Genomic DNA, 18,120 nt, shown 5'->3' with positions numbered 1-18,120 from the left:
AGTCTTCTTCTTGTCCTTAGCCCATAGAAGTTCTCTTTGTTTTTTAGAAATCTCCATCAATAATCCCTCAATAAGCAAGGATTAAAGCCAGCACAGAGGAGTCAAGCCAGGAATCACAGAGACAAAAACACAAAAGCCAAGGAGATCTTGCTCCTCAAACAAAATCTGAGGAAGTCCTTTACAGTCTGTTCAGAAGGATCAAATTGCCAGCAGGTCTAGAGCATTTTCTTCCTGTGATGGTCCCAGACTGCAGATCTGGCAGCTTGCTTACGGGAGATAGCTGTCGTATTGAGTTACTGAGAACCAAGAATTTTCCCTTAGGATATAAATGGCTTTGGATGTTGATTCCCATATTGGATTTCCATATTGGTTTGATTTTTCTTATATGAGATTTGAAACATCTTCTGTTCAATCTGTTCACTTGTATATATGGGAGACATAGGGCAGAATGGTAAATATTGTGGTTGATGTAATTTATTTGGTATCATGCTGGTGGTAATAAAAATTGGCCATGTGATCAAAGGAAAGTGTCTCATTTGTAGCCTTCTGTATGTTTCCCCAATCTAATTCTGAGTTTATGCCTAATAGCAGTAATTTGATGTTCTGTAAAAATAGCAATTCTAAGAAAATAGAGTTAAATGAATTCAGCAGTGCACTGGATGATTTCTTGTAACATCTTCATTTTCAAAGCTTTTATCCTGTCCTTTCTTGAATGACTCCAAGCACATTATAATAAGACATCCATGTTCATAAGGAAGAAGTGAAGCAGTACTGTATAAAACACAGCAAAAGCGATCAATAAATCTTTGTCAGTCAAGTCAGCAACAAGCCTGTGGGGGGGAAGGAAGGTTTTACATGGTTATCTAAAAATAACCAAAGATGGCTTCTTTGAGGTTTCTTTAGAGAGGCAATTCTACATGTATGATAGTCTTGCTAAGAGCTCTAATGAAGAGAGTAGAAATGTTTGGGGGCGGGGGGGAATGACTGGATGGATGAAAATTGACTCCCCCCACTCCAATTTTAAAATTAAAATCTGACTTTGAGGTGCTATGTTTTCTCTTCTTAAAAAGAAAATAACTTTGTTTGAAATTAAATCTTCACATAATGCATATACTCTCTTGAAGCTGTTCTTGACACACTTAAGATAGGATTCCTTTCTTGAAGCAAACCTGTGTAAGGAAAACATCTTTATCAGTGATCATATGACATAGTGATATTGTTGTTGAATTGTTTTTAGCGCTGTGTCTTAAATGGTGTGTGTTTTTATGCCTTTTAAATTTGTTGTACACTGCCCAGAGGCTCTGGATGGGGCAGTTTATAAATGTAATAAATAATAAATAAATAAATAATAGTGGGCTATTTACTTTTTATTATGGCTTTGTATTGGGGCAAGTCACCATAGGTATCATCCACTTAACTGCCTTTTACGCCTGTATTGGCCTAGTAAACTACCTGATACTTGCAATTGCTCAGATTCACTACCCTAATTAGAAATACTTGTTTACCTATTAATTCGTTAGTATGCGCTCTTTTACTAACCAATTGGGTAAAGTCAAATTGTATATAAGTAATAAATGGAAATTTTGATTTAATTTAACTGTTTAAATTGATCCTTTTCCACATCTCCTTTTAAATTAATCCACCATGCCAAAGACTAGAAGTGTGAGCACTGTAAGATATTCCCCTCAAAAGATGGAACCGCTCTGGGAAGAGCATCTAGGTTCCAAGTTCCCTCCCTGGCTTCTCCAAGATAGGGCTGAGTGAGATCCCTGCCTGCAATCTTGTCTGTGAAGACAATACTGAGCTTCAATACAGAAGCCCCTGCCAGTCTGTGAAGACAATACTGAGCTAGACAGAACAATGGTCTGACTCAGTATATGTCAGCTTCTTATGTTCCTATGTAAAAACAGAATTAATGATGACAAGACTGAAGGACACTGACCAGGACTTTATGAACAAGTGAATCTTGAGGTGCTAGAACAGCTGCTATGCATTATAGTCTCCTGACAAGCAGTGACGGGTCTGGATTCTCTATGGCCATTTGAGAGGCCCATTCTGTTTCCCAGATTGAACACTGAGCAGACTAAGGTCGTGGAGAATATTTGCTTCTTGCTGTACTCTTGTCTGTTCCCAACCGGTTTTAGTGTACAATACTCATAAGAGGTATCTGTTTATGCTGGATGTCAACATTTTGGGGTAAGAAACCTAAAATTTGGAGGAAAGCAATAGCTTTCCTCAAGCACTTTGCTGCTGGATTACCTTTATTATTTGAGGTGATTAGCAAGGCTCAAAGTTCAAATATTTGCCAGCACAGTTGGATGATAATATCTGGCTCAGCCTGGCATGATCCTTTTAATAATCTTATATCATATCCATCTCCAAAAATTTAGGGAGACATGAGCAGTATGAGATGCACTTGGCAAATTGGAGGGGAGAACTTCAAAACAACAAATGGTGAAAAGGTGATTTGTTGTATCTTAATTGATGTAAAGCTTAAATATATGAGTGCATGGCTGTAGATTAACAGACTAGAGATGATAGGCTTCTATTATCTTTAATCAAATGTATAAAGAGTAATGCATCATATGACTGTTTTTTCAGAGATTAATGGCAGGTTCTCTCTTTTAAAAAAATGTTTAGCTCAGTGCTGATCTTCCTTTATCCTCTGTTAGCCAGCTTCACACAGCAGTGGCGTGGCGGGGGGGTGGGTGGAGATTCCTGTGGGAAAAATGAAATTTATTATCATAATACTATAAATGTGGGTAGTGGGATTATGCCAGGTGCACCTGCTGCAGCTTTTAATTGTGTTTAATAAAACAATCAAACTGACAGCATCTCTTTTTAAAATGCTCAGTAGTGAAGACCATGAAGCTTTCTATTTTATTCAAAGAAGCTGTTTCTTTCTTTTGATTCCTTCCCAATTTCCTGTAACTATCACAGTTTCATTACAGAAAGCTTTGCTCATAGGTGTTGCAAGTCTTGAAAATTTTGCTCTTGCAGGTGGATGCTGTACCATGTGCTAATGATTCTACTTGATGAACAGACTTCACCACTGCATTCTGGACAAACTGAAGCTTCTGAGTCATCTTCAAAGGCAACTCCAGTAGAGCGTGTTACAGTAATTCAAATGAGAGAGGATGAGGGCATGAGTTACTGTTGCCAGGGCCTGCCGGTTGAGATAGGGCCGCAAATGGCAGACCAGCCAAAGCTGGGCAAAGGCACCTCTGGCCGTGGCCTCCACTTGCTGCTCGAGCAGGAGCTGCGAGTCCAAGAGGACCCCCAGGTTGTGGACCACCTCCTTTAGGGACAACGCCACCCCGTCCAGAGAAAGTCTCGGACTTGGCAATTGGCCGGGTCGACAAGTAAGCAAAAGCAACTCACTCTTGTTCTGAGCTTGTTATGGCCCATCCAGACCCTGACAGCCTCGAGACACTGGCCAAGCACAGAAATGGCATCTATGGGTTGGTCTGGGGTGACAATATACAAATGAGTATAATCGGCATATTGATGGAATCTCACCCCAAACCAACGGATAACCTACCCCAGAGGTTTCATGTAGATGTTAAAAAGAATGGGTGCAAGAACCGAGCCCTGAGAGACCCTACATTGGAGTGGCCATAGGGCAGAGCACTTGCCGCCAATGCACACCACCTGAAAGCCCCCACTAAGGAAGGAATGGAACCACTGCAAAACAGTGCCCCCAATACCCAACCTGTGCAGGTGCTGCAGAGGGATACCATAGTTGGTTTTATTGAAAGCCGCTGAGAGATCTAAAAGGACCAAGAGAGGGGTGCTACCCTCATCAAGATCACATTACAATTCATCAACCAGATAGACCAATGCTGTTGATGTGCTATGCTGTGGCCTGAAACCCGACTGACAAGGATCTAGAAAATCAGCTTCATCCAGAACTCTCTCAAGATGGGCACATACAGCCTTCTCCAAAACCTTCGCAAGAAAAGGGAGGTTGGAGATTGGTCTGGTTATCAAGCACCTCGGGGTCGAGAGCCCTCTTCTTCATAAGAGGGCACACCACAACCTCCTTTAAGGCTGCTGGACAGACCCCTCATGAAGAGAAGAATTCACCAACTCTTGAAGCCAGGATCTTACATTCCCACCAGGATGGGCAAGGGTCCAGGCTACAGGTTGCAGAACCCATACCAGAGAGAATCCTGTCCACGTCCTTGGCCTCAACAGGCTCAGAAGTATCCTAAATGAAATCACAAGATGAAGTCTCTGTCACCTCATCAGATCCTGTGCAATTGGAGTCCAACTCCCGCTGAAGACAAGTGACTTTATCTGCAAAGAATCTAGCAAACATGCCACAGTGTCCAGGTGGAACCTCGACTGGATCTGCATCCCCAAGCAGGGAATGTGTAAGGCCGCTGGACAAGAGTCAGCTGATACAATAAGAGTGGAGAAGTGAGCAGACTTCACCACCCTTATCACTACGGAATATTCCCGGAGATGAGAGAGTAACCATGCTTGGTTGGCTTCGGCATTTATTATCCTCCAGCGGCACTCCAGGCGTCTTCATCCTCGTACGCTCCTGAGTACACCAGCCGGGATCTACCAATCTTGAGAGGCTGCTTAGGGGCAATCTCATCCAGAGCCCTTGTGACCTCGATGTTCCAGGCCTCAACGAGCTGTGCCGGAGGAATGCCCACCAGATTGCTGGGACTATCCCTGAGCGCCCTCTGGAAACTATCAGGATCCATAAGTTGCTTGGGGCAGGCCATCAAAGTAGGTCCACTGCCCCTGTGGAGGCAAGAAGCAGCGGTAATTTGCATGCAGATCAAGGAGTGGCCAAGACCGTGGCAGGGGGGAGATGGCTATATCCTCCATATTCAAATCACATCGCCACTGCTCTGAGACAAAGACCACGTCTGAAGTGTGTCCGCCCACATGAGTTGGGCCTGTGACTACCTCTGACAAGCCCATGGTTGCCATGGAGGCCATGAACTCCTGAGCACATACTGAGGCCTTGCCAAGGGCCGGAAGGTTGAAGTCCCCCATGATGATAAGTCTAGGGCTCTCAAATACCAGCCCCGCCACAAGGGGGAACTTAAAAAACAAACTCACAGTCTCTGGTGAACTTAAAATAAACTCACCGCTGCCGCAAGGGGTGTCCTGGAGGTTACCCCTCCCCCTGCCAAGCTCCCCCGGTCTCATAAAGGCACAGTTTGGATGGTTTTCAGCCCGTTTCTGGCCTCTGTGTAGTTGAGGTGGCCATTTTGGAGGTTGCTGTGCATGTGCAAAAAACACCTGCATGACCAGGGGGTGTTTGCGGGTGCACAGAACCAAACATGCCTGGTCTGGTTCTAATCCGGTTTGGATGTGAACCTAACTGGGCAAACCAGTTTTGTGTACAGCCCTTCCTGGCATCTTTTAGACACAGCTGGGAATGGTCCTTATCTGAAATGCTGGAGATCTGCTGCCAGTCTGTGTAGATAGTACTACTCCAAATGGATTTACTTGTGTGACTCCAGAATATGGCAAACTGATATGCTCTTAATTATTTCAGAGTTTTCAATTGATAACCTGTTTTGCCTTTGGAAAGTTATATGGTGACTGAGTCGTTTTAACCCTGATGTGTGTGCCTGAGAGAAAAATTGTAATATGATGCTATCAGTCTCTATTATGAGCTAACCTGTATGTTTTGGAGCACAAAACCATGGTTAATTGTTGTGAAGTGATTCAGTTAGGCAGAGCTAGTATCTGGAGAGAAGAAATTAAGGAGATGGTCTTTGTTATGTGGTGCCAGGTGTATGCTGTGGAGAATGAGAGAAGTGATTTTGATGAACATTGACATGGAGCGTTTTCAAGCTGTTACTCTTCAATAGAAAGTGTGCACCAAGTTTTATTTTTTATTGCAAAAAGAGAAACACAAAATTTGGTTGAATGTGCCATCCCCTTTGTTCTTCTTTCTCCAACCAGATATCCCATCTGTGGATCGTGGCGTGTATAAACACAACTGGGGTATCAAAAATGTGCTGAACATCAAGAATGAATTATCTATTTAACCATTTGAGTCACCCACCAATTAAAATTAAGAGAAGCAAAATGATACTTCAGTTCCTCTTTTAAATTTTTATACCATCATTATGAATGTTCTCCTACAGCCTTTATCTTCCAACAAAGGATCTGCATATTGTGGTGAAAGGAAGATAGATTTTTCTGGATGAACCTGCAGAAGGTTGGTCATAGACTTAATTGCATTTGGAAGCAAAAGATGGAGTTCCTGCCATTTTTGTTTTTAAAGAGGCACTATGGGATAGTGCAACAGCAAGGTCTGCAGAACTGTATTAAATTCAGACATGTTCTTCAGTTGCAGATTGTAGAAGATTTTTTAGAACTAACCGACCCCCAACAGTCTGTCCTGCTGCCTCCCGCTTCCTCCCAGCCCAGGCAACAACCGCGATTGGGCTAGGCCTGTGGCTGCTGCCACCTCCTCACAGCGGTCGGGCCAATAAGCAGCTGGATTGGCTGGGCGATGGGAGCTCATGCACCGCCATTTCCCCCCTCAGTAGCTCAACTCAACAGCCTCCTGCAACACGTGAGCTCCCGCTGCCCAGCCAATCCGCTGGGTTGCTGGGACGCATCCCCACAGAGGCACGTCTACAAGAATTAATATAATAGATGAGTTGGAGGATGGCATTTTGTGCTAAAGGCATGGCCTACCGTAGGAGACCACTCTGTGGCTGGGTAAATTGTTGGGAAGAGGCTGACTGTAAAGGCTTGCCTTCTCAAAAATTAGCCAGTTCTTGCAGCACTGTGAATATGAGGAAAATGTGATGGAGCGTTGCAAAGAAATGGAGAAGAGGGATTTCTGTAAAGGAAGAAGAAAGGAATGCAGAGAGTATCGGCAGCATTCTTTTCAGACAGAATGGCTACAGTTATCCGGAAGAGCTATCCCCATCTTCCCACCTAGGAAATGTTTAGTACTAAGCCACAACGTGTGTGTAGTACTGGAGCTGATGCATAATTTGAGGGGCTTTGACTAAAAACTCTGAAAACAGCCGCAATGCGTTTCCGATAGATCCTTGACAGTCCCTGAAACCAGAAATGTGTTTCCATTGTGAGCAGCTTTGCTGTCATTTGTTGTGTTTTTAGAACAGGGAACATTCCTGGTTGTTGTTGTTTTAGAGAAATGCTGCTGCAAAGTTTTGTTGGTCCTCTAATATCCAAGTTAGCATCTCCTGGTATGTTTCTACATGCAGCTCCTGCAGTTAAACTTGCTTTCCCTTAGAATCCTCATGAGTGGATTCGCACCTAGTAATCAATCTTTGTGCTCTGGTTTTGTCAGCAATGAAAGCCTTTCCTAGCTCTTCCCCCACCCCCCCACCAAGAGCCTTCTGCATTCATTCTCAAGTACTCAGTCTGTTATGTGCACAGATGATCTCTTCCTCTTGCTCCCATGGGTTCAGCTTTGCTGCATCCCTTTATAATAGGGGTTTCAAACTGTTGCCCTCCAGTTGTTTTGGATGAACTCCCATCATCCCCAGTCACAATGACCAGTAGCCAGGTATGATGGAGGTTTTAGGCCAGCATCGGCAGGTGGGCTGCAGTTTGAGACCCCTGCTTTATTGGCACACTGTCTTTGTCTCAGTGAAGTTGTGGAAACCTCTTGTGAGCCAAAGGATGGGATATTGTTTTGAGAGGATCTCATGTTTCCCTTTACACTCATTTGTGTGCCTTTACTTTAAGAATCATTGTCATAAGGGTCAAACCTTGTATAGACATTAGAAATCGTTGGAGGAATCTTGATTTATGTTGGTTTCCTTGTTGATTTTAGAAGGGTAAACAGTCTAATGATTAAAAGAACCACGTTAATTTTGTTTTTTGAAATATCAGAATTAGGCATCAAAGTGACCTGAGTACAGAAATGTGGAATTCTGTGTCAGTTATGCTTGTTAAAATTTGAAGTGAATGCTTATTGTTTCATAATTTATTCTGTTTCTGCTCGTCATAGATGAGATGCAAAGGGCTCTGCAGGACTTTGGAGCCCTCTAATTGGAATCCTACGCTTTAGGGAAATTTCAAAGTATTGCCCAACACACTTTGAAATTGCAGTCTTCAGGGCTAGAAACGGGTACCCCCCCCCCAACTGAGATCCTCAAAATGCTGAATTCTGAGCTCATTGCCATCGTCTGTGCTTCTGTAGCAAACATGTGCTCTTTGCTGAAGTTAAATCTTCTGAACAGTTGTGCATATGATCATATTTGATGTATTTCTTTATCTGTGTTTTCATACAACTGTGTTGCTGGGTGTTTTTTTTTTTTTTAAAAATGGTTCTTGACTTCAAGGCATTCAGATACTTAACTACGAGTCACCCATTTGTGAAAGGTCACTACTACAGTGAGCTGACTTTTGAAACTGAGGTTTATCATTCAGTATTTTCATTGTAGAATTTAACTCTTTTTGAACCCCAGTATCATCTGGAAAGTGTAGTCCTTTCCAGTGCTTTCCTCTTAGATCTATGGAGAAAGTGCTGGGAGGAACTATGCTTCTGACATGCTTTGCGTATCTTCCAAGATGGCACCGAGGCTTGAGAGGGTTCTATTGCCCTTCAACCTTTAGCGCTCCAACAGCTCTGGGCAAAGTGCACAGTGTAAAGTCACCTCCACGTCGTGTCAGGAGTGCTGTGTGGATTATTTAGCTTCAACCAAAGCTTCACACAGGCCTAAACAAGTTGTTCTAATAAGAAATAATCAGCCTACTTTCCTTTCACTGTCTCTACAACTGGACTAAATTTGGTTCAGACAGTGGTCCACAAGTTAGATCTCTTGCATCTCAAAAGTTTACATGTCTGCCATCTTGAATCCGTGAGGATGACATCATTACAAACTATACCATTGAGGTGTCACTGTGTGTCACTCACTACAACTATACCAAGTTTGGTATTTGCTATACCAACAGGCATGCTGCTTGTTGGCTACATTCCCTTAATATGAAGTGTCTTCAGCCAGGTTCTTCTTCTTCTTCTTCTTCTTTTTTCCTTCTGGGAGTTTGGCCTTACCTGTGTTGACTGTCCTTTTCAAAAATAAGACACCAAAACTCCATCTTACCCTCAAAGCTTGGAGCTGGGGATAGGAGGGAAGAACCAAGGTTTGGATTGGAGGTTCTGCCTGACATGCTAACAGAGTGTACATGTAAATTGGGTGGGTGAGCATGCAGCAGTCCCTCTTGCACAGCTCCCGTCCTCCTGCACTCATGCTGTTGCGCAAGAGGGCCAAGAGTCCAGTGTGGGTCAGTGACATGTTCAGATCCTATAAGCTCTTACACGGGGCATGGGGAGCAATCCAGAGCATTCGCATTCTTGCACAAATGCCAGAAGGGGGAGTTGGGTGAGGGGTTCTGCTGCATGTATGTGCTTATGGGTACACTTCATTAATCAGGCTGCCAGACACTGGTTCTGCTCTCTCTTCCCATGGCTACTTCCCTCCTGCCTTCCAGCCTTGTATATATGTGGAGAGAACAAGACTTCAGAATCTCTGCTGTGGGCAAGTCTGTATTTTCTCTGAAGTGTTGCTGGGGACTGTGTAGGGGGATTGGCTTTCTGAGAGCTTGAACCTCTGCGCTCAAGGGAGAGTGGGGAAAGCAGATCACTTAATTAAAAGCATTGAGAGAAGAAATATTACCATCATAAATTCACAGTTCAGAAAATGAGGCACTAAGCTTGATTTTTAAAGTGAGAGATTCTTGCTTGCAGCCATGGAGAAGCTGCTGCCAGTCTGTGTAGACAATACTGAGCTAGATAGACCAATGGTCTGACTCAGTATATGGCAGCTTCCTATGTTCCTATGAAAGGATAGCATGAGGTGGCTATTTGATCTTTGTGTTCAGCAATTAAGACACTTGTCATTATCTTATGGACATTTCCCCCTCCATAGGTGCTTTGGGCAGGGCTTTATAAATCGCAGGCACAAGGGAGTTATACTAGGATATTCAGAGGCAGTTATTTAATAAAATAGTTATTTGTCCCGGGTGGACCTGTTTCTATTCTAATCGTGTTACTTGTGAAGAGATAAAGTGAAGTCCATTTTAGCATCTCCCCCTACAGTGTTGGGCACTAGGCCCAGTAATTTTGTCAAGTGTCCATTGTCTGACTCTTAAAGTTTTAGGCTGGCTCCTAGATGAAAAGAAAACATAAGATCTGGCTTAGAGTGAATTGGATACCAAGGAGGATGGGGCTCCTGTACGTCTAACACTTGAGTATAGGTGCAGCTTTTCTTTCTTAGACATGTAAGCTGCACCTACCAAAATTCAAGTTATATGAAGTGTGTCCTCTTTTGTGTCAGGCCACTTTGTAAATAGCTTTTATTTTGTGAATGGCAGAAATGAATGGAAGCTTCCCATACCTGTACTGCTGTACTACTTCTGTCCTTAAAAATAAGCTTAATTTAACATTTGGCATTGACAGGAATTTGGTGCGTATTGTGGACACCATGCACCCTACCTCCTTCCCCTGGATGTAAACATAGGCAGGTACTGCCTTATGTTTGGGGCTCCTTAGCCTTAAAAGTGTTTGGCCATTGCCCCTGAGCAATGATGCAGAACTAGTGGCTCAATTGTGTACTCATCTTTGTTTTTAACTCCAATGAATTGTTCTAACATTAGAAAATTAGGGGGAAATCACTGAGCTCTTTTGGAAGGAACCAGCATTGGTTATCCTGGATGTGTGCACAGTTGTACCTGTTGTGAAATTAAGCACTATTGCAGATCAGGTGCGCAATGTATAATGTGGAGCCATATCTATGCGTCTCTCGTATCTTCACTGAAGATGTTAACTTAGTGGCTGGCTTACTGTCTTCAACAATTTATTGTTGCTTTTGGTCATAATCTTCAATGTACTATAGTGTTTTGAGGGTTTTTGCTGAGAGGTGACCATTAATAGCCCCTTCTATTATAGTGTATGATGTTAATGAAACGTCATGATTATTTAAAAATGAATATAATTAATAATTATAATATAATTTAAGGAAACCTAAGCCAAGTACTGAGTGCTAACCTAATTTGGGTTTCCCAGGATTGGGTTTGGGAGTAATTGTACTATAGAACAGCTATCAACTCTTTGTTAGAGCGTGCTAGATTGCCCTGCTATTTTTGTGTGAGTTTGAATCCTAATTGTTTCTTTTAACTTGCCTCATGTATTTCTTGCCTCATCTCCCTATCTTGCCATTTAAAAAGCCACTGTGTGCGAATCAGGCTGCTGGACTAGATGGGCCTTGAGCCTGATCCAGCAGGGCTGCAATGATCTTAATAACCAGAGTCTGTGGTACCTGACACAGTGCTGAGCATGTGCAGTCACATCCAGTGTAGCAGCCATGTGTATTATGATAGAGATAATACTGGATATGTCTAGTAACTCTATTTATGCACTTGTGATTGCATTCAAGCTGGCAGCAGCCATAAGATATTGACTTCTGAGAAGAAGCTAGTTGTGAGTCAATGGAAGCTGCAATGCTTCTGTCTGCCTTGGTTGCTTTGGCAGTCAAGACAAAATGTATGCTATTCTTAATGCTAATTGAATAATTATTAATCAAACAGAACAACATTGTCAATGTCCTAGTTGCCCGGGTGCCCAGGTCTTGGTGAATACCCCCCTTGGCCTCAGCACTGGGAGGAAGGATAGGGATTCCAGTGCCACCTGTTCTCCTTCCCTCCCTCCACCATATGTCAGCTTTTTTTGGTTCCATCCTCTCCTGTGAACCAGAACCCCCAGCCCATTGTTTCTCTCCTCCCTCTCTGCCCCCTTGAATAGCTGCCAAGAAACTCCATGACCATGAGCTTAGGAACGCAGGAAGCTGCCTTATACCAAGTCAGACCTTTGGTCCATCTAGCTCAGTATTGTTTGCACAGACTTGGCAGCAGCTTCTCCAAGGTTACAGTTGGAAGTCTCTCTCAGTCCTGTCTTGGAGATGCCAGGGAGGGAACTTGGAACCTTCCGTATGCAAGCATGCAGTTGTTTTCCCCAGAGCAGCCCTATCCCTTTTGGGGAATATCTCAGAGTGTTTACACATGTAGTCTCCCATTTAAATGCAAACCAGGGCAGACCCTGCTCAGCCAACGGACAGTTCATGCTTGCTACCACAAGACCAGCTCTCCTCTCTGCTTACGTGAGTGAAGCCACAGCTTCCAGGTCAAAGTCTTGTGAGACTACTTTGACCCGTGTTCCCAGACATATTCTCTGACTCTCTGTTTGTCTGGCCTACTCTCCCTTCCTCAGCCCCAGTTGGCAACCTGCGATTGCAGTGTTGGGTACAAACTTGTTGGGCAAAACGATCTGTTCCTCAGTTACTAGAAAGCCATATTTTGGCAACAAGAAATAAGAGCCTCATAAAACAGAGGAACACGTGGGAGTGTGGCTGTTGGCAACTAGAAATGAAACCATATTAAATACAGCAGTTATTAAAACCACTTTTTGTTCTGTGAATGATATTATTGTTCAAGTAGATGTCTCAACATATTCTCTATATGGGTATACTGCTCTCTCTCTCTCTCTCTCTCTCTCTCTCTCTCTCTCTATAATTGGTATTCTATGTGTATGTGTGTGTGCTGAAGGAAATGAAATCTGGCTTTGGTTAACCTTTTTGTATTTGGAGTATAATATGCACAGATAAACCAGATGTAATGACCTTTGCTATAAGAGATTTTACAATGAATATTTATATACTGCTTATCAACCAAAGTTCCTAAAGCAGTTCACACCGGGGGGGGGGACCAATTATATATATAGTGGCCCCAAAGGCTCACAATCTAAAAAAAGAAGCATAAGGTAGACACCAGGAACAGCCACTGGAGGGAAGCTGTGCTGGGGTTGGATAGGGCCAGTTGCTCTCCTCCTGCTAAATAAAGAGCATGACCAATTTTAAAAGGTGCCTCTTTGCTCACTTAGCAGGGTCATGTTCTGCTTAAAGAAGAGTATTTGCTAAGGGTACTTTGCATATGTCTCTCTCATTTGTGTATTTCCCCCCATGCATTCATTTTCTTATTTTTGTGTCTGTTCTCTCCTACTTTAATTCCAAAGTAATGCAGCTCAGTTGATATCATTCTCCCCGCCCCCCCCCCCGCAACTCTTCTCTAGATAAATCTGTGAGATTTTGAAACATCTGTGTATTGAATACTTTTTTTTTTTAAGGAAGTTTCTTTTTGGATTGTGTTTAAATGAAACATGACTAAAGATTAAGTCCCTCATTGTTTAATGCAGCCCCCCTCTTCTCCTTCTCCCCAGTTGTTCTTGTTTTATTAGAGAGTAGTTATTGCAAAAATCAAATGTCAGAATAGGTAGGTATGATGCCAGCGGCATGGATTTAAAATAAAAATGGTTGCAGGAGCAGATCTACAGCCATGACCTGGGTCAGGCTTGATTTGCAGCCTAGTCAGTTTTAGAATCTGCTGTCAGTTTTGTAAACAGGAGTCTGCTGGCTGAATTGAACAGAAGGGTGAGATTAGCATATTAATAAGGTTGCTGCTAATCGCCTTCTCTCCCTCGTCTCTCCCTCTTTCCCCTCCCTCCCTTCTCCCGCCTCTCCTGAATGAATCTAGGAATACAGACGCACACAGTCACATTGCTGGCTGGTTGCATTCTGTTCAGTAGCTTGTCCAAGGCAAAGGATGGTCTGTGCTCTAAATTGTTGAGGCATGAGAAGACTCTGAAACTGAAAGGCATTCTTCATGCTGCCGGAATATATTACCAGAGGAGCACTAAGGAATTGGGTGATGTGGTTGTTTTTTGGGGTGTGTTTTTTTTGCTTCTACCTTTGCAGCCAAACCTGAATGAAAGAGACTTAATGTAGGGAAGGTTAGTAGTTGATTCTTCCTGCTTGTGACTACATTCGTGGCTGGCTTCCCAGCCCCCCTGAGGGAGCAAATACTAGTGGAGAGCTGAATTGGAACATTGTATGCTGGAGCCTGGCGTGATCTCTATACGATTGTGTGTATGTTGTTCTTGGAATTGGCAGGGCACCAGGCCCCGAAACAAGCAGGTGTTATCTATATGGAGAAGAGCGGCTGTAGTCCATTCCCAATATGTTGGGCTAAAGGTACACCTAACTTAAATATTGTATGTGTTTTCTGACTCTGAATTCATTTCTTCTTCTTTTTCAATGAATGAAGCAGATATTATTGAGGGAGAAGCTGGCATGAAATTGAAAACAAAGCAGCTGTATTCTAGTCATGTAATTCTAATGTTCAAGCAATCAGCCGTGTTCTTTTTCACCTGACAACCGGAAACATTTTGCCTCTTGGATGCATGGCAACAAATGAATGGGCATTACTTTATTTCAATAACTGCCTGTTTTATTTTTCTAACGTGAAGAATTAATCTGCTCCAGTTGGTGGTATTTTGTGCATGCTTTTTAAAATCTTCATTGAATGTTATCCTTAATTTCATTTCAGGGCAGGTTATGTAAACTAAGAGCCTAAGTTCAATGACAAGGAAGGATGGAAGTATTATAAGACAGAATTATTTTGATGCAAAATACACAGTCCTATGTTTTAAAGCTGTAGTGAACATGATAGGCATGCGGTCTTTAAGTGGTGTACTGATAGAATCTGACCTGAAATTCAGGTTGAGCAATAATCACACGCAAGTATAGAACCCTACCCGCTGTGTGTATTAGTGGATTTCAAGGCATTAGCAATATGTACCCACATGTCATCCAAAAATGCTGTATCTGTATACTGGCTTACAAGGATGGGGTTTGTGATGTTACACTGTGTGTTATCAAAACATTAAGATAAAATTGTAGAAAAGGAAACAATAGCAGGAAAAGTTCAATTTTGAATGGAAAAGTAGTGTGCAGTAGAACTAGATGACCTCCTCACCTGTGGTGGCTATTGTCAAGTGAAGGAGTGAGCATTCTGTAGCCTCCAACTGTGCATTGAGCCAAACCTTGCCCTGCTCCCTGCCAAGGATAGCAGCAGTGTTGTAATTCTCCAATCACTAATTGGCTGGAGACAACGCTACAGACTGCCATTTCTCCATGAGGTTTGACGCACCATAAGGGAAATATTTAAGCAGCTGCCATGTAGTAAGTGGTCATCTGTGCCACAGTAGTAGAGCACATGTGCTACATATATTCCAGGTTCAGTCCTTGGCACCTCCAGTTGGACTTCAGGCAGTTGGTCTGGGAAAGACATCTGTCTGAGACTCCCTGGCATATCACTGCCAGTCAGGGTTAGATTATTACTGAGCGTAGATTGGACAGTATAAGGTACTTTTAGTCTATTGTTTTCACCAGTTGTGTGATACCACGTTTCCAGAAGACTGCAAGTCTAGAATTCCCTTATATTTTCCTCCAGATGTGCATTTCTTGGCCCTGAGAATTCTCCTCTAGAACTATTGTGATACATGCACCTCGGCCTCAGTGAGTGAAGTGACTCAAAAGTGAAGTGCTGCATTAAAAACAAGCTATTGGATCATGATATTCTTTGGAGACTATGAGTTTAATGCTAATTAAATAAGTGAATAGTAACTTTGAATGTTCCAGGCAAAACTCACTGGGTACTGTTGGGTTATGTAAAATTAATGCTAAATGTATTTTTGATGTGGTTTTGAAAATAGTTCAGCATAAAGGATGTACTGGAGTTTTGCATTGCCTTCACTTAGAATGTTGGTTCTTCCACTGCTTTTACATTCCTCATCTTGTAAATCAAGCTTAAAGGTAAATATTCCATGCTTTATAATTTGTTCATCTAGCTTAATACTGAGCCTCCTAAAATTTCTGCTACTGGATGCTTCAGAGGTGGTGATCAATAAGCCCCGGTACAGTTATGAAGTGTACATAAGCACCATCTCATGTCATCCACTTGCAGATGATAGATTTCTAGGCATCCCCTGAAACTGAGATTGTAGTTGATGGACTTAGTCATACCTTTCTCTAATACCCTTGCTGTTATGGTAAGAAAAATATAGACAACCATTCCTATAAACAGAGGACTATATATTTTGCCCTATTAGTGCGAGCTTGTTTCAATTAATATTATAACTGAAAACACTGTTAACTTAAAGCCAATCTGTTTAGCTGTTGCTGGACACCTCATGCCTTGTGGCGATGACATACTGTAGCATGAACACAAAACGCTGCTTGGCATCGGGAAGATCTGTTTTCAAAGCCAAGATGTCAGCAAAACTGGCTAGGATCCCTATGAAGTGATTGTATGGATGTGTGCGCACAAATCAGAAATAACTTCCTTGAAAGTCAAATTTGTAATGTTGAGAATCCAACGAAGAAAAGAGAGCATTGCCTTGAATTGGAAGCTGCCATTGGCCAGAACGGTAGGCTTGACTGGAGTGCTTATTGGACAAACAGTTCATTTAAGATTTATTTCCTGTTATTTTCAAGGTTTTGGTGCATGTTATAGGTTAACATGTGCCAGAACCACCTTCTGGCTGTTTTTGCTCAGTGCCCGAATAGAGCTTTGGTGCTTTAAGCATCTCCATGTTATGGATGAGCTCCTCCATGGAGCAGTTCCATAGTCACTGTACCCTCCTATTTTTACCTCTTTCTTTCTGCCATTCTGTGCAAGGCTATGGCTTCATACTTAAGGCACTGGGGAAGGAGGAGAAGTGCAGCAATAACTACATTGTGGTGTGGATGCCAAGATAGCTGTTGAGTACATAAACTTAATGTAGAAGTTAAGTTGTTAGAACCCTGCCCTGCAGACACTTGTGAACCCTGCTGAAATAAATGCACGCCATCCATTTAAACACACCTGTTTATATTTTTCCATCAATGGCCTGTTTGCTGCACTAGCCAGACTCTCTTATGTTTAAGAAGAAAATTACAATTTCATGTTAAAAGTGTGTGTGAATGCTTTACCTGGGTAATTTTTCATACATCAAAATGTGCTGGGACACATGTAAGTGAAACTTTAGAAGAAAATAAGTTTCAGAAGAATGTACCAGATGAGGGCTCAGCAGATATAGGAAAGGTTGCTCTTTTAGCCTAGATCTATTTGTGTGAAATGGTGCAATGTGTCTCCTTGCTTGCCTATATTTCTTCAGGAGTGTTCTTGCGGCCTTGTTCCTACCGCTAAGTTTAGCTGACAAGACTCTTCCTGTCTTTGTGCTCTCAAGAGAAAAAAGTTTCTTCGATATGTCAAAAGTGCCTTGGCCCTTTAACAGCTAACGGGGTGTATTCACATGTGCTGGTAACACATCAAAATTCACACGTCCCCCCCATGCAGGCAGTAAATTCCTCACAATGCATAGAAATGTGTGTGCCACATTTGATTTCTGTTAACTAGTAGAGGTCCCCAATAAAAACATCTGTTAATTTGATTTTTGTTTGTGGTAACCCCTTGCAGATGCACCTCTCTGTGTAATATGGATAACATACTGGCAGAAGGGTGGGGGAACATTCTTCTGGCATGGTCAGTACAACATGCAAGCTGAACTAGATTGTGGCATAAACTTTCCTATGTATGAATCCACATGATCAGATCTTTTGAAAACTTCCTTATGTTGTTCTGTATCCTGACAAACACAAATCAGTATGACAAGGGACAAGTGTATTAGAGGTGAGACATAAAGAAATCTGAGAAGTGGTAATTTCTGGAATAGCCTGCTTTTAGTGATCCCCTGAGAGAAGGTGCAGTGTCTCTTATTTGCAATTGAATAGTGACTAGTCTTTATCTGGTAAATATGCATGGACTGCTTGTCAGCTTAACCTTAGGGGAAGAAAACTGGATCTGGCCAGCTTCGATAATAAAGGTTGTTAAATAGCTGCAGATGCAGGCAAGGTTATAAAATAATGAAGTATTTGAACAATAGCATTGTGGACTATTGTAAAATTCAATTTTTGTATTACCCATCTTCTTACACTTCTTGTCAAATATATTTTATTATATCTTATCCATGATACCCAGATCTGAAACAGCCTAATTCTACTTTGTTTTTGTGTGCATCTCTCATGTGTCAGTGGCATTGCTTTTTCTTAACTGAATCCCCATGCAAATCCCAGAGAATGTGTTTGCATAAGAACAGTTGCTTTCACTTTCTCTCTCTTGTCTCAAAAATGGAAAATCTGCTATGTTCTCATTGACCTAATTGTAATTAGTACTCTTGAGGTTTATGTGGCTGCTTCCTTGTCCTTCTAATCGGCTCAGCAGTGC

The 18,120-nt window shown here is 42.3% G+C and overlaps 1 protein-coding gene across 8 annotated transcripts in view; it reads left to right on the top strand.

The window, feature by feature from the left end:
• The window catches only part of PTK2 (protein tyrosine kinase 2), a 358,217-nt gene that overhangs the window by 110,479 nt on the left and 229,618 nt on the right, over positions 1–18,120 (top strand). For 4 of the 8 annotated variants that reach the window (XM_053243260.1, XM_053243258.1, XM_053243259.1 and 1 more), the window contains exon 1: positions 13,569–14,045. The exons of 2 other annotated variants lie outside the window; for them this stretch is intronic. In XM_053243260.1, coding sequence (XP_053099235.1) covers positions 13,943–14,045 — 103 coding nt within the window. In that variant the 5' untranslated portion in view covers positions 13,569–13,942. Of the gene's footprint in view, positions 1–13,554; positions 14,046–18,120 lie in introns of those variants that run through there. 2 more of the 8 variants (XM_053243264.1, XM_053243263.1) reach the window with 2 other exon arrangements.

The sequence above is a fragment of the Hemicordylus capensis genome, chromosome 4 (genome assembly GCF_027244095.1).
Source record: "Hemicordylus capensis ecotype Gifberg chromosome 4, rHemCap1.1.pri, whole genome shotgun sequence".
In the NCBI taxonomy this organism is placed as follows: Eukaryota; Metazoa; Chordata; class Lepidosauria; order Squamata; family Cordylidae; genus Hemicordylus; species Hemicordylus capensis.
The sequence above is the reverse complement of the archived record's forward strand: the minus strand, read 5'-3'. Positions and strand labels throughout refer to the sequence as shown.